The sequence below is a fragment of the Crinia signifera genome, chromosome 1, assembly GCF_055691185.1.
Source record: "Crinia signifera chromosome 1, ASM5569118v1, whole genome shotgun sequence".
NCBI lineage: Eukaryota > Metazoa > Chordata > Amphibia > Anura > Myobatrachidae > Crinia > Crinia signifera.
In genome coordinates, this window is record NC_139217.1 from 355,490,064 (window position 1) to 355,503,715 (window position 13,652).

Below are 13,652 nucleotides of genomic sequence, written 5' to 3' on the forward strand. Positions count from 1 at the left end.
TAATGGGAGGAGCATGTTGCTCCATACCATACAAAACATGATCATTCTTTAACAGATGATAGATCTTTCCATTTAAATCAGTGGAATGGCACGCAAATAAATACATAGAAAATGTGAATGACTCCTGAAGCCTTGCCCAATTTATAATGGCACGTCTTCTATTTTCTGTTGAGAATTAAATGTGGCATATTCTGGTTTAAAAAATTAGTTTGTAAAACAGAAGAATAGTTTATTTATCACGGAGACACAAACAAAAATGAAAATTCCAGAATACAGCTTTATTTTGGCATCTGAATGAAATGTTTGTCACAGTAACATGAAGAAAAGAAAAAATAAATCAGTAGATGTCAAATTAAACTAAATCAAAAAATGAAATAAAAAAAAATAAAAAAGTCACTGGGGCTGAAAGATACAGCATCAAGTGTCATATCTACATTGTATATCAAAATTATTTACACACTGCCACAGGTAAGATCAGTCACAACAGCTGACGTCGAGCAGAGCAGGAACCCCCCCACCCCCTTACATTAGTGGCTTGTAAACATACAGTATGCCCATTCTATTATAGCGATAATATTGACAATTTTATGTTACAGTAATACAAGAGGATATGCTCAAAGCATGTCAGTGGTGGCTCAGCAACAACGTATGGACATATGGGATAAGGTTTTGGGGAGACTGTGCTATCCTGAAAATGTATCCTTAATAGAAATGATGGAATTCTAACTTTATTACTCTTTCATCCAGACAAGTCAGCAGTACGTAAGGAACTAGACCAAAAGCACTTTTTCCTTGGTTATATAACCGTTGTGTGTTACCACAGCTTAACACAGTGACTGTAACCTTGAAGAATTTGTGGATATACAAAATTCTCAATCTGACTGTATGGTTCAATGGGAAAAGGAAAATTGTTTAGGGAATACTGAGGTAAAAATATTCCACTGTAGATTAAATAATGGTACCCATCAGTATAATGTACCGGATACCGCAATTAGGGCCTATTTCACAACTGTAAGGAATTGCACAGCCACAAGGAAGCTGCTGTTCAATTGAGTAATTAAAATGGGAATGCAGGAGGATATCTATAGGAAAGATACACCTTCTGCATCTTAGTGCTGCGCCTGAGGACACAGCCGCACACTACCCATCACATCTCAATGTTCCTAAGCACCGGTCAGTCTGCTTAAGTTGAAGCTTACACAGATTGACAGTCTGTGTCTGAGAAAGCAGACCCAAGACCAGTGATGGCTAACCTTGACACTCCAGCTGTTATTGAACTACTCTTCCCACCATGCTTTGCATCCGTTTTAGCAAAACTGTAGCAGGGCATGCTGGGATGTGTAGTTCAACAACATCTGAAGTGTCAAGGTTAGCCATCACTGCCCTAGACCCTTCATACCTACAAAACTGGGACATTATGACCCGGTATTGAAGAATGGTGGCGGGTACCCCAAAATACAGCAGCAAGTCAATCATGCACGGCTGACAGGGGGCTTGCGAGCAATAGCGCAAGACCGGTTTTCCACATGTGCAGAGCCAGGTTTTGCGACTGTGCAGACACCACACCATCTGTTTTATATGGAAACCTCTGGATTATGGACAGTCAAAGTCTGTATTAGGCTCTTAGTGCAGTAGTTTGGAAGCACAATTTTGATGTCCTTCTTGAAATAACTCAATTCTGGATTTATTTACAGTTTGCTCTCTTATCTTAAATTAAAAGATAGTAGTGTATCAATAGAAACAATGTACTGCACTAGTGTGACACATCACATCTGTTACTTTGACCAATATCCGCCATTATCCTAATGTACCAGCCAGTAATGCTGACTATATCCTGCAGATGCCCAAGAGTCTCATCACATATTAAGACTAACATACAGTAGGACTGAGGTTGAAGAGAGAAGCATGATGTAGAACGGTCAACATAGAAAATCACGTTTGCATTGTATTGGACTCTGCAGGGCTGCCGACAGCAATAAACAAAAAAAAAAAAAATCTGACCTATATGTATGTAACACACATTTCATACTGTGAATATAAACGTTCTTGTTATGATCTAAACGCACTACTTAGTGGACAGAAAAAAACAAACAGAAAAGAGTTCTGTACACAAAAACAATGATCATTTATAATAGAGCAGCTATTAAAGCCTCTCCAATGTTTTTGGGGAAAAAATTTGTTCGAAAATGAAATACCTTTACAAGAGCAATGCCCCTGTTTATAAGTGCAATCCTCAATTCTCATGCTGCTTAGGTCCTGGCAAAAGCAAGAGTAACAAAACATGATAAACATACATAAGGGTATCAATGTACACTGTCCCAGATATCATGCACATTCTCACATACCTACCATTTAGTTAGTCTACGTTTATATGGTTTTAGCAAATCCTCTTTTTTTTGTTTTTAATACATTTGGAAGAATAACCAAAGAATTCAATAAAAAAATAATAATATTTGAGCAAAATCTACGGCAGAATTTTAATTCCAGGGTTGGGGAAGTTACATTATCAAGTCTACCAACCATTCCTTCTTGCACTCCACCAGCAGTGCTCTCCCAAAGCTCGTCTCCCTCCCCCCTTATCTCCAATATGAATACAGAAAGTAAGCCTTAGCATCTCATGTCAGCATGCTGGTATATGGTAGTAATACATCATGTATAAAGACTGCTAGCTACAACCTGAACTAAAGGCGAAATAGTGATAACTAAATGGAGATGACATATGCTACAAGTTCACACCCGGAGACAAATATTAAAGTAGGAAGTCTTGTTATCTTTAGGGAAAATAAAAATCATATTAACACTACCTGGTCCCAACAGTAGAGAATATCTACACCTTGCAAGTCTACAAACAGATGAGAAATCATCACACATACAAAAGATCTCACAGATATAGTGGTGTGCCTGGGAGGATGATGCTAAGCATTTTAAATCCATTACTGCCAGAGACCCAGTGGCAGATTAAGATCAGCTCTGAAAGTATATTGTCCTTCACGGTGAATTCCTCTGCTTCTTACCATGTGCTGAAGCCAAATTTACAGTATCTCGGAGGGTCCCATGATTGCAGTTCTTGCTTGATTATTGCAAGTAATTGAATTCAGAAAAAAAGCTAAATACAATCCCAAAATATGTATAAAAACTCTACAGGAGAGATTGCCCTACTCACACACCCACACATACACACTCTAGGGGGAATGGACAAAGTGCAGCACTTTAAATGTAATATTTACATGATAAATCATTTAGATTTCAGGACATGGTGTAATTTGCCTTTAACACCTGACACGCCCTCAGCAGCTTTGTGAAATAGCATACACCTTAGGTAGCAAAAGGGGTTAACTAGATTTTTTTTTTTCCTTTTTTTAATTTGAAAGGTAAGAATGATCTGGTTGCTTTCTGATGGTCAGAGTATATTCAAACAGTCCACAGTTTATCTAAACAGCACTCTGTCTTGGGCACAGATTTCTTTCCATCCTCCGGTTCTTGTGTTTTTCTCCCTTGCCTTAAACAACAGTGTTAAGAGAACAGTTACTGGGTGAGGACCCCGTCTGGCCAGCACTACAGAAGGCTTCACTTTGCAGAATACTAGGAGCAACAAGTAGTGAAGTGCTTCTATCTTCTGAGTCTTCTGTGTCACCTTGAGGTTGGGCTGCTGGTGGCAGTGGTTCTTCCGTGGTTTGAGGAGAGGAGGAGTTGCTGCTGCTTGCAGTGGATCGTTGCCCCAGCACAGCAGATTGCCGAGTAACTTGATCTGAGTTCAGAGTCACAAGAGAAAAAAGTGCAGAAGGAACATCAGATTTTTGAAAGAGAAAAAAAATACAGTAGCAACTACAGGCAAAATAATAAGTGGATGTCCTTCCATTTCCTAATAAATCTGTCCCCTGTAACTCCTTTACTGGCAATATCTATGGAGCTGCTGGATAACTGAAAGAGAAAGTATTTCATGTACTAAGACAAAGAGCGAGATAAAAGTGCCAATCAGCTTCTAGGCTGGCATTGTCCAAACACAGCCTGTAACATGGCAGTTAGGATCTGATTGGTACTTTATCTCCCTCCCAGCTTTGATACCATATCCCAGAAAAGTATCAAAGCTTGGACACGCACAAACTGGTGAGAGATAGAAATCAGCTTCTGTCATTTTACGGGCTGCGCTTTAAAAAATTATAGGAACCGATTGGCTGGAACTTGATCACTCTCCACTTTGTTTCCAAGCGTTGATAAAACTCCTAAGTCAAATGACAGACAGCTGTTTAATGTTTACAACGACTATCATGGTGTCCTAACATTGCTCTGCCTGACAGTACATGGCCTTTGTGCACAACATAGAATTATTGTCTGGTGCAACATCCCTCAAGAGGCGGCTTTGCAAGATTGCATCTAAAGTATACAAGCTGTCAATAATAAACAAATGTGAGCTCCTGGCTACTTTCTTTTACTTACATCCAAGCCCATCAAAGCCATACAAATATCACCATTTACAAACATAAGAGCACCTGTAAGCATCATTATTTGCTATAAAATGTAAGCCAATCTTATTAAACTAGGCCATATAGTCATGTGACATTAGATGGTTTAGGAAATCTCACCAGTTGTTGAGCACAGAATGATATCAGGACATATTGAAGCTTCATATGGAGGCGGTGGATCGTCCGGATGCTGGATGTCAGAGTATTTATATGCGGTATAAGGGGGAGGTGGCTCGTGGAAGTGGAAGGCTCCACCCTCTCCATCATCAGATAAATGAAGGGGAGTCAGACCAGTACCAAAGCCATCAGGTCCATAATCAAAGCCTGGCATTCTACGGCCCAAGTTAAAATGATGCACTGTAAAAGGAAAAAGGGTAACGTAAAAGACCAAGACCAAATATAATCAGGAGTGACATTTTTAACTTTTGTATCTGAAAGGCTAAGCTCTTCTAGAAACACCAGTTAGAAAGTACTCGGATTACAAATAGCATGCGTTGTTTTACACTGGCCCCACAGCACGAGGACTGTAAGTGCCAACACAGCATTATACTAAATACATTACAGTGGCACTACATTAAGCTCATCCGTTAGATCACTTAGGAGATATGATACTCTTCACTTTTCCTGTATAATGATGGGAGACACTGGATATGATCAGTCACTAGAACGTATAGTTAGTTCTGTCCACTAGACCACTTATCAACAGTATCAATTATGAAGTATATATCGTGCTGACCTCCCACACAGTCGGTGGAGCGGGCTTTCAGCTCGATATCTTTCAGCAGTTCATTTGGAATCACTACCGCCAATACATGAAAAGATTGCTATTTTCAATGTAAATTATACTTATGGATCATTTTACAAAAGTCCTCAGATACTGTAGGTCCCTTTCTGCTGTATAACATCTTCGTGATCGCAAACTCCACTATCCAATGTTTTTAACAGAATACTAATAGCCATTATGGCCTAAAGGTGCATACACATGGTGAGATTTTGGCTATGCAATTTCCATAGAACTCCCCTGGTGAGCAGAACCATACAATATTGAATAGATTTGCATATAAACCCTTGTGTATTAGGTGTCTCAGTGAAATATTTATTAGATTCTAGTTATTTTATGGAATGTCCTTGGTAATTTAATTTGCACATTAAAGAGCTGCTGCTGGTTGAATCTATAAACACTGCAGTGACCCAAATTAAGTTGTAGAAAATTGATGAAGTTTCTAGACAAGATTTTGATATTTCACTGGAAAAAAAAGGGCCAATGAGCACAGGTGGTTACTACAGCACAGAGAACAGAGATTCCACATGCAGCCCAGCTGTGCCTTCACAAGACTGCACTTCTGTTTCACATAGAATCTGTAGATCTACTAGTCCAATAGTTCACAGCTATTTAAATTAGAATACTGCTTACAGTTGGCCCCAATTAAAGACTCAATGCGTTCCCTCCGTCTCTGACGCAGCCGGTGGACCATAAATAGCAGTAGGGAGAGGATGAGGAAAGAGGAGATGCAGCTCACAATCAGACGCATACCACTGGCCATTGAATCAAAGAGACTGCTTCCATCTTTAAGACACAGAAAATAAAAAAGTTAGTTGGTTTGCAGTTTAAGCAACAGTTTGCCTAAGCAATGCAGTATTACAGAAAAGCTTCTGGTCACAAATGCCCCAATTCTACAAATTGCAAAACATTACCAAAATATTTAGGAAACAAGATTGATATCTACACAGAATTATATCCCTTTTATACTGCCCAAAAATCCGGGTCAGACCCGGATCAGAGGCGGTGTAAATGGTGTCAACCCATGTCCATTTACATGGATCCTCTCCTGACCTGGGTAGAACACGGTTAGGACCAGTGTAGAGGCCGGTGTAAATTGTCCCTGCACAGTTTGGGACATACGAGCAGAACGGGCAGTCAGGGTGGCTGCAGTGAAGTAGCCGCTGCCCAATCAGGGGGCAGGGGGAGGTACTTGCAGTGACAGTTGGAAGTGATCAGAGGCGGGAGGCTGCGTGGTCCCTGATGGAGGCAGGGAGACCGCGCTGGCAGCCACTGAACACAGCCATCACCAGCCGTACACTGTGAGTGGGGCACAGGTTACTTGCTCCCATCCGCTCTGGAGAGCTGCCCCCCGCAGTGCTGACAGCCTGACACGCCGCTGAACCTTAGCAGCATTTCAGCGTAGGGGGTGGGGGACCTGGAAGAGCTGACCGCGCTGAAAAAAGCAGCTGTCAGTTCTTGGGTGCCGGCTACGAAGTGCACGCTCCTGTAGGCCACTCCCCCCCCCCCACCCATGCTCTGCGCTGTGCACTTTCCCCACTGGCCAGGCAGCATGTCACTGTACCTGCATACATAGTGTCCCCGCTAAACTACGGGGGGGGGGGAAGACTATTGAAACCCCCAGATTTGCAGCAGCCCCTCCTCTCAGTGTTATCCCTGCAGCATTCACTGTCTTATTGCTTGACTGGTATTGGACATTAACCACGTCTTTCCCCAGTATATTACAATTGGTGTATCGGCTTGAGGATGCTCAGCACCCTGGGGGAAGGGGGGATAAAAATGTACCCTTTGGGGGGCCATTGCCACCCTATGGTAATTGGCATGTAATCTCCCTGGCAACGAGCATGAAATGCCTGACATCCATATGGAAAAGCAGGGCTGACCCAGGTTCAGTGTAAACAGCGCAGACCTGGGTCGGACCCAGGTCGAAGTGCTGGGTAAATGGGGTAAGAAGCTGGGTCCGACCCTGGATACTCGAAGACCAGGGAATTTGGTGTAAAAGTGGTATTATACTCTCCTCTAACCTCCCAAGACTATAACAATGGATGGCAACCCTAAACGCTTGTCTCTATATACTAAAAGACAAACATTCCATTAATGAACAACTCTAAGTACCCTGCAGACATCAGCCGGCCAGCTTTCTCTGCTGGGTAATTTATCTTCACAAGCTAGAGCAATAGCAGGCTTGTAGAAATAGCACGCTCAGGCTGTTCTATTTGCTGGGAACAGTACTCATGCTTAATTTGCTAATGCAATGTTTTCTATATTTACACCTTACTTTTTCTGAATAGAAGACTAATGGGGAATTCAATATTAGTTACGAAAGTCGGAATCACCTCCAATTTTGGTCTGATCCGATAGTACATTGACAGTCAGTATTCAATGTACCGAGTGTCGAAGCGTCTGCAAATTGTTAAAACCGCTGTGGATTGTCAGAAAACTACAGTGAATTTGACAATCCGTGGCTGTTTCTGACAAAACAGATCCAACTTTAAAAAAAAAAAGCCGAATCTGACACCCTTCAATACTGTCATTAACAGCAGCATTGAATAGGTAAGCGCCGATATGTCCCGGTGGGAAATATTGGCACATTAAATACCCTCCTAAAGATTTCCTGAATTAATTGGCAAGATTTAAATGTTCCTAAAATGCAGATGCCACCATCAATATCCAACAAGATCTCCTCTCTGCTCATGGTTGTAACTTAGTACATCTGAAATTGTGTCTCAGAACAATTTGGTGTAGTCTGGCATATACCGAGATGCTTCCCTGGATAAAGCCATTTATTTTTATTTTTGTTAATGCATTTATTTCTTCTTAAAAAGACAGCGACAGCCAGGTGGAGAGAAATTGTATTTTTCATTTTCTTTTTTGCCTATGGTACTCCATTATCGGACCACTGGATGTAGTTGGCATAAAAAACCATAATTCTGCACTATGTCTTGTTCACTTACACACTAATAAGTATAATTCTCACAGAGGTAAAAGTATCTGATTAAATGCTGCCTCTTGTGTAATGTTACACCCGATAGGAAGATACATTGGTCTGCAGAAGCCATTTGGAAAGATCCTCCTATTTAAATACTACAAACACTGGTGGTGCTCTGGGAAATATCCCTATGAAAAGCATATAATTAGCATTATTCTCTATCCCCCAGTATCCTGTATATTTTTATTCCATAACAGAATAAAATTGCTTTCTTATGACACAATTAGATTACATTTTCTAACGCCTGAAAAAAGTCTCGCTTGATTTAGGAAAACATAACTTAATAATTTGATCTCATTAGGGAACTGGTGGAAGGATAATCACACAAATAGCAAATAACTCAGATGTCAAGTCTCATGTTCATACCACAATTTTGAAAATGAAAGAATTCTAAGTATCCCCCTACATTTCTACAGATGACCAAAGAATCGTGTGGGTACCCAGTATATTGCATATGGAATCTTTTTGCTCTATACATGTGCTTTCATTAGATTGTGATGGCTGCAATGAGGATTATGCGGACAAGATAAAATGTTCCTTGTCTATATGAATAGCTTAACATTTTAAATAAGGATCTAGGACATACTTTTTTAATCATTGTCATGACGTTTTGCTCATTTTATCATGAATGAGTTTTTAACATCACAATCATTATTTGATGACTATGAATACAATGGTAAAGCACTGTTCTCATGAAAAGTACGTTTGCCATGAATACCTCTACTTTAAACAAAAAATCTTACCTGGGTCCAGACAAGTGAACTTGCAGCATTCTTTGGGATCCTTGCGATACTGTTGGCATCCCTGTGGTTTCTCACATAAAGCAGCAACACACATTTCAGGTTCCCCATTGTGACATGTGCAGCTCAGGCAAGGATCATCCCCTTTTGGTGTGAAATAGTAACCCTCATCCACAATATTGTCTTTGATGTCAACACATGTCTGACCTAACCAAGAAAGCACAGTAGAGTTGTTTAAAGTTCTACCATGTGTATATGATTGACACTTTTAGACAACATTAAAAGTTAAAAAAAGAAGAGCCAAGGTGTTCAGCTACAAAGTTATGCTGATTGAAGTAGTATCATCCAGCATTTCCGGTTTACAATGCCACCTTGTTTATTTTAGACAACTTAATTATATTTATGTTATTTTTTCCCTGGGACTACTGCAATTTAAAAAGGCAGTCAAGTCCTGCACTAATGCTTCGTAAGGAATTATGTATTACTTCTAGTGTTTAAGACAAGGATTTTTAAACTCGGTCTTTCAGGACGCCACACTGCTCACGTTTTCCAGGTCACCGAGCAGGTGCATTCATTACTCATTTACACATTTAAAAGACCCACAGATGGAGCCAATTATTTCACTTGTGATTCTGTGAGGGGACCTGCCAAACATGCACTGTGTGGGGAGTTTGAGAACCTGCGGTTTAAGACATTGTTTACTAAGAAATTGCAGGTGCACACTTTAAGCTGGGAGAACCTGACTACCAGCTGCTAACTAGTTCAACTCTGGGTAGCTTTATACACAGCGCTGAGAAAACACATTATACCTAGCTCATTGTTTTCAGCAGTCAGAGCCTCCACAGACCGAAACCAAATTTGATTCCTGCAGATACCTTTTCTTGCACGTTCAGCAAATAGAGAATAGAACCTTGAATACAAATGTGGAATTTCTTCCCATTTCTGTGATCCAGAAGGTAAGCCTACAGATATGTCAACATACATCTAGCCTCTTGACACATTACTGCCCTTCTAGCCACACCATGCCGTGAATCCATCGCCTAGCATTTTTTCATGCAACTTTTTCAATTAAAAAAAAGGTGTCTGTCTCGTTAATAACACACAAAACAAAACACACACACACTATTGCTGATTAAAATCATATGCGGCATGCCAATATTCTGGGTGTATCTGCTGTATCTTATAGTTTGCACTGCATTTTCTTTTTCCTGCAATGTAATTCAGGTACGGTAGCACCTCCTTTAAAATTAGGATATGCACTTTGAAGCAAAAAAACCCTCCCCGTACCACCACCCTTCCTTGACGTTATCAATACACAGCTTAATAAAAGAACACACCTAAGGTCACATTATACAACTCCAGAATCATAAACGGGTCCAAATATTTTGTTGGTTCTCAAAGCAACTAAAATACATGAAAACTCCCTGTGCATGAATAATAATAATAATAATAAACATTTGTTAACTAAAATGGCATTACATAGGAAATTACCAATTATACAACCACAAAAAGTGCTGTAGCTCTACAAGCAAAAATAAACACAGAAGCGCAGCCACCAGTGTAGACACTGATAGCTGGATTTGCAACCCTGGAAACAGCAAGAAGTTTCTGATTGCAGAAGGTTCACAGGTAGTTGGGTATACATAGTACAGGTGGGTAAAGAATGTATGCAATACTACTACATGCCAACAGTGACAGTGTCACTCACCTTCGAAAGAACAGCTGTCATTCAACACACAAAGAAAGCTTAGATGATGTATTCCTAATATTCTGTATACACCATAAAAAAACGACTTACTGCGTTTGCAAAGGAAGGAGGATTTTTCATTGCAGTTCTCAGCATACCAGCTGTGCAGGCCATGGTGCCGCAGAGATGGCAGATGGAAATATTGCAGCTGGGCACACAGGATGTTCTCATTTTCAGATAATGCGGTTCCAAAGATTGGCACTGGGGGTAAGAATACTTCAGAGGAACCTGTGGTGGAAAAATCAGGGGTATACTGATCACTACTGTGGTCACTTGCTTTTTTTAACATATGCAATTATATACCATTTCTCCTATATTTCTGAAGCAGGACTGCACATTTACATTTCATAAGATGTAATGGATGAATGTGTGTAAATTGGACACAGGATTCAGGACTCTGCACTCACCTTTGTATGCAACCTCCCAGTGTCCCTCAACAGAATGGTTCCGGCTTGTTATAACAAACTGGTACCCCACCCACAGTCTAAAAACACAGGGGAAAGAAAAAAATGAAATAAAAAACAATGATAAAATACACAAATTAGCTATTTTACGTTGTACCCAAATAAAGGCAGTGATTACATATTCAGCAAACTACATTAACACAAATATTCAGTGTTGAATGCCCAAACAATTGTTAAATAAGGAGGAGTTGGTACTTGTTTCCTAGCACGGCCACAATCGCGGGCATCGGGTGTAATTTTTAGTGGTCTGCGACGCGACCGACGCAATGCCCCCGATTTTCCCATTGAAATGCATTGAAAAAAACGCGTCCCTTCGCGGGCTTCACAGGTATCCGCGTCCGCTCGCCACGCTTCGGGCTCGGTGGCTCGCTGCGCTCGCCACACTATTCTATTCTCAACTCCATGCCGACGTGGATAGTGGGGGTATGAAAAGGTCGGAGGACGCATACCGCTGCGCTCGCCACGCTTCGGGTTCGCGTTGATCGTGGGGTGGCGTAAACTACTTTTGGGGGGACATTTCACTGTTCAGGGGTGTTTTTGGGGGTTTCTGGCCCATTTATCATTGTTCCCTATGATGATTTGGGTAAATTGAGCCATTTAACATTGTTTCCTATGGGAAATCGGGGGCATCGCGGGTAAATTGAGGTATTTAACATTGTTCCCTATGGGAAATCGCGGGCATCGCGTCGGTACCATCACACCCGATTTTTTAGTGCATGCGATGGCCGCGATGCCCCCCATTTTTACTCACGATGCCCACGATCATGATCGTTGTGGCCGTGCTAGGAAACAAGTACCGAGGAGTTCTTTTTAGAACTTCATAATGCACAAAACTGCAACCTCTTCTATCTAGCTAAACTTGGAGACAGGATTAAAAAAAAAAAAAAAAAAAAAAAAAAAGGGACAGGAAGGAAGGGAAGGAGCAGCATCATATACTTGAGGTGGGAGAATCATGGAAAAAGCCTCCAAAGTTGGAAAATAGAGACTATACCCATACTCAGGTGTGTGTTTGTGGTAGATATATTAATCTTAATAGAGAGCTCCATCGCTCCATCTCTCCATAGAGAGCTCCATCTCTCCATAGAGAGCTCCATCCATCTATCGATCTCTATAGAGAGATCTACGGATAGAGCCATCCTCATTTAGCCCTTTAATATGAAGTGAGCCAAAACTGTTGCAGTTAATCCTTGGCTAATCCACTACTGTATTGTTCTATGTATTGTATTGCAGCTGAGAACAATAGATGAGATATAAATAGATAATATACATTCATGCACACACACGTAATGACATCAATTATACTTAATAAGGTTACTTAATAAGGTTATACATAATGATTGTTGGAAACTGGGTTTATTACATTGAAATATATAGGATATTTGGTGAATGTCAGCATTTTATCAATGATGTATATCATTGTATGTCTTCAGAAAGCTTCTCCTAAGGAAAGAAATAAAAGAAAAATTTCAGAGGCAGCGCTGATTCAAATAGACAGTTTAAAAATGTATTAATTACACAATTTATACAATTATCACTCAGATACCGGCCGGTACTTCAATATAAAACAAATGTTAATAAATAAAGCAACAATAAGCAATAAAAATTGTTAGTGGCTTGCTGCAATAATCACTATATCCATTTTTTCTCTCTCTCCAGCTTCAAGTATTATTCACTTCTATATATAGGTTAGTATGCAGATGAACAGTTAGCTCTCTCTTCATCCTTCTGATGAAGCGGGCGATTGTGAAAGGCCGAGAAACGCGTTAAGGAGTCCAGGTGCCGACCGCTGCATCACCGTGCCTTTCAGCTTACACTTCGCCTCCGAGACCGCACACCACTCTGTGGACACAACCCTGGGAGCTGTTTTGCACACAAGCAAGGAATCAACACCCGGAAAATCCCCCAGTCTGACCGAGTGACTGAGCCAGAGGCGGGCAGGTTATAGCTCAATTGAGCATTATCCATTTTTTCAATATTTTCTCAAATGACTGAGCATTTCCCTAATACTAAAAGCATGCATGCTATCTAATCTACTAATATGGACTAAGCTGTGAGAGAGCTAACTGTTCAACTGCATACTAACCTATATATAGAAGTGAATAATACTTGAAGCTGGAGAGAGAGAAAAAATGGATATAGTGATTATTGCAGCAAGCCACTAACATTTTTTATTGCTTATTGTTGCTTTATTTATTAACATGTGTTTTATATTGAAGTACCGGCCGGTATCTGAGTGATAATTGTATAAATTGTGTAATTAATAAATTTTTAAACTGTCTATTTGAATCAGCGCTGCCTCTGAAATTTTTCTTCTATTTCTTGTTGTTTAAGGGGCTGGGGTGTCCCCTTATCAGAGACAGCAGCAGATTAAATTATATAGAATTGCGCTCTGCCACTTTTTTCTTGTTTCCTAAGGAAAGAGGAGGGATGGAACAGGGATATGCAGAGATAGTTCTTCATGATGTAGT

General features: G+C 40.5%; 1 protein-coding gene across 4 annotated transcripts in view; it reads right to left on the reverse strand.

Annotated features, from left to right (window-relative positions):
- Positions 1-257: 257 nt before the first annotated feature.
- The window catches only part of DGCR2 (DiGeorge syndrome critical region gene 2), a 46,712-nt gene continuing 33,317 nt past the window's right edge, over positions 258-13,652 (reverse strand). For all 4 annotated transcript variants that reach the window (XM_083148882.1, XM_083148899.1, XM_083148873.1 and 1 more), the window contains 6 exons: positions 11,128-11,204; positions 10,772-10,948; positions 8,977-9,180; positions 5,878-6,030; positions 4,584-4,820; positions 258-3,748 (listed from right to left, as the gene is read on the reverse strand). In XM_083148882.1, the coding sequence (XP_083005008.1) occupies positions 3,501-3,748; positions 4,584-4,820; positions 5,878-6,030; positions 8,977-9,180; positions 10,772-10,948; positions 11,128-11,204 (1,096 nt within the window). In that variant the 3' untranslated portion in view covers positions 258-3,500. The remainder of the gene's footprint in view (positions 3,749-4,583; positions 4,821-5,877; positions 6,031-8,976; positions 9,181-10,771; positions 10,949-11,127; positions 11,205-13,652) is intronic.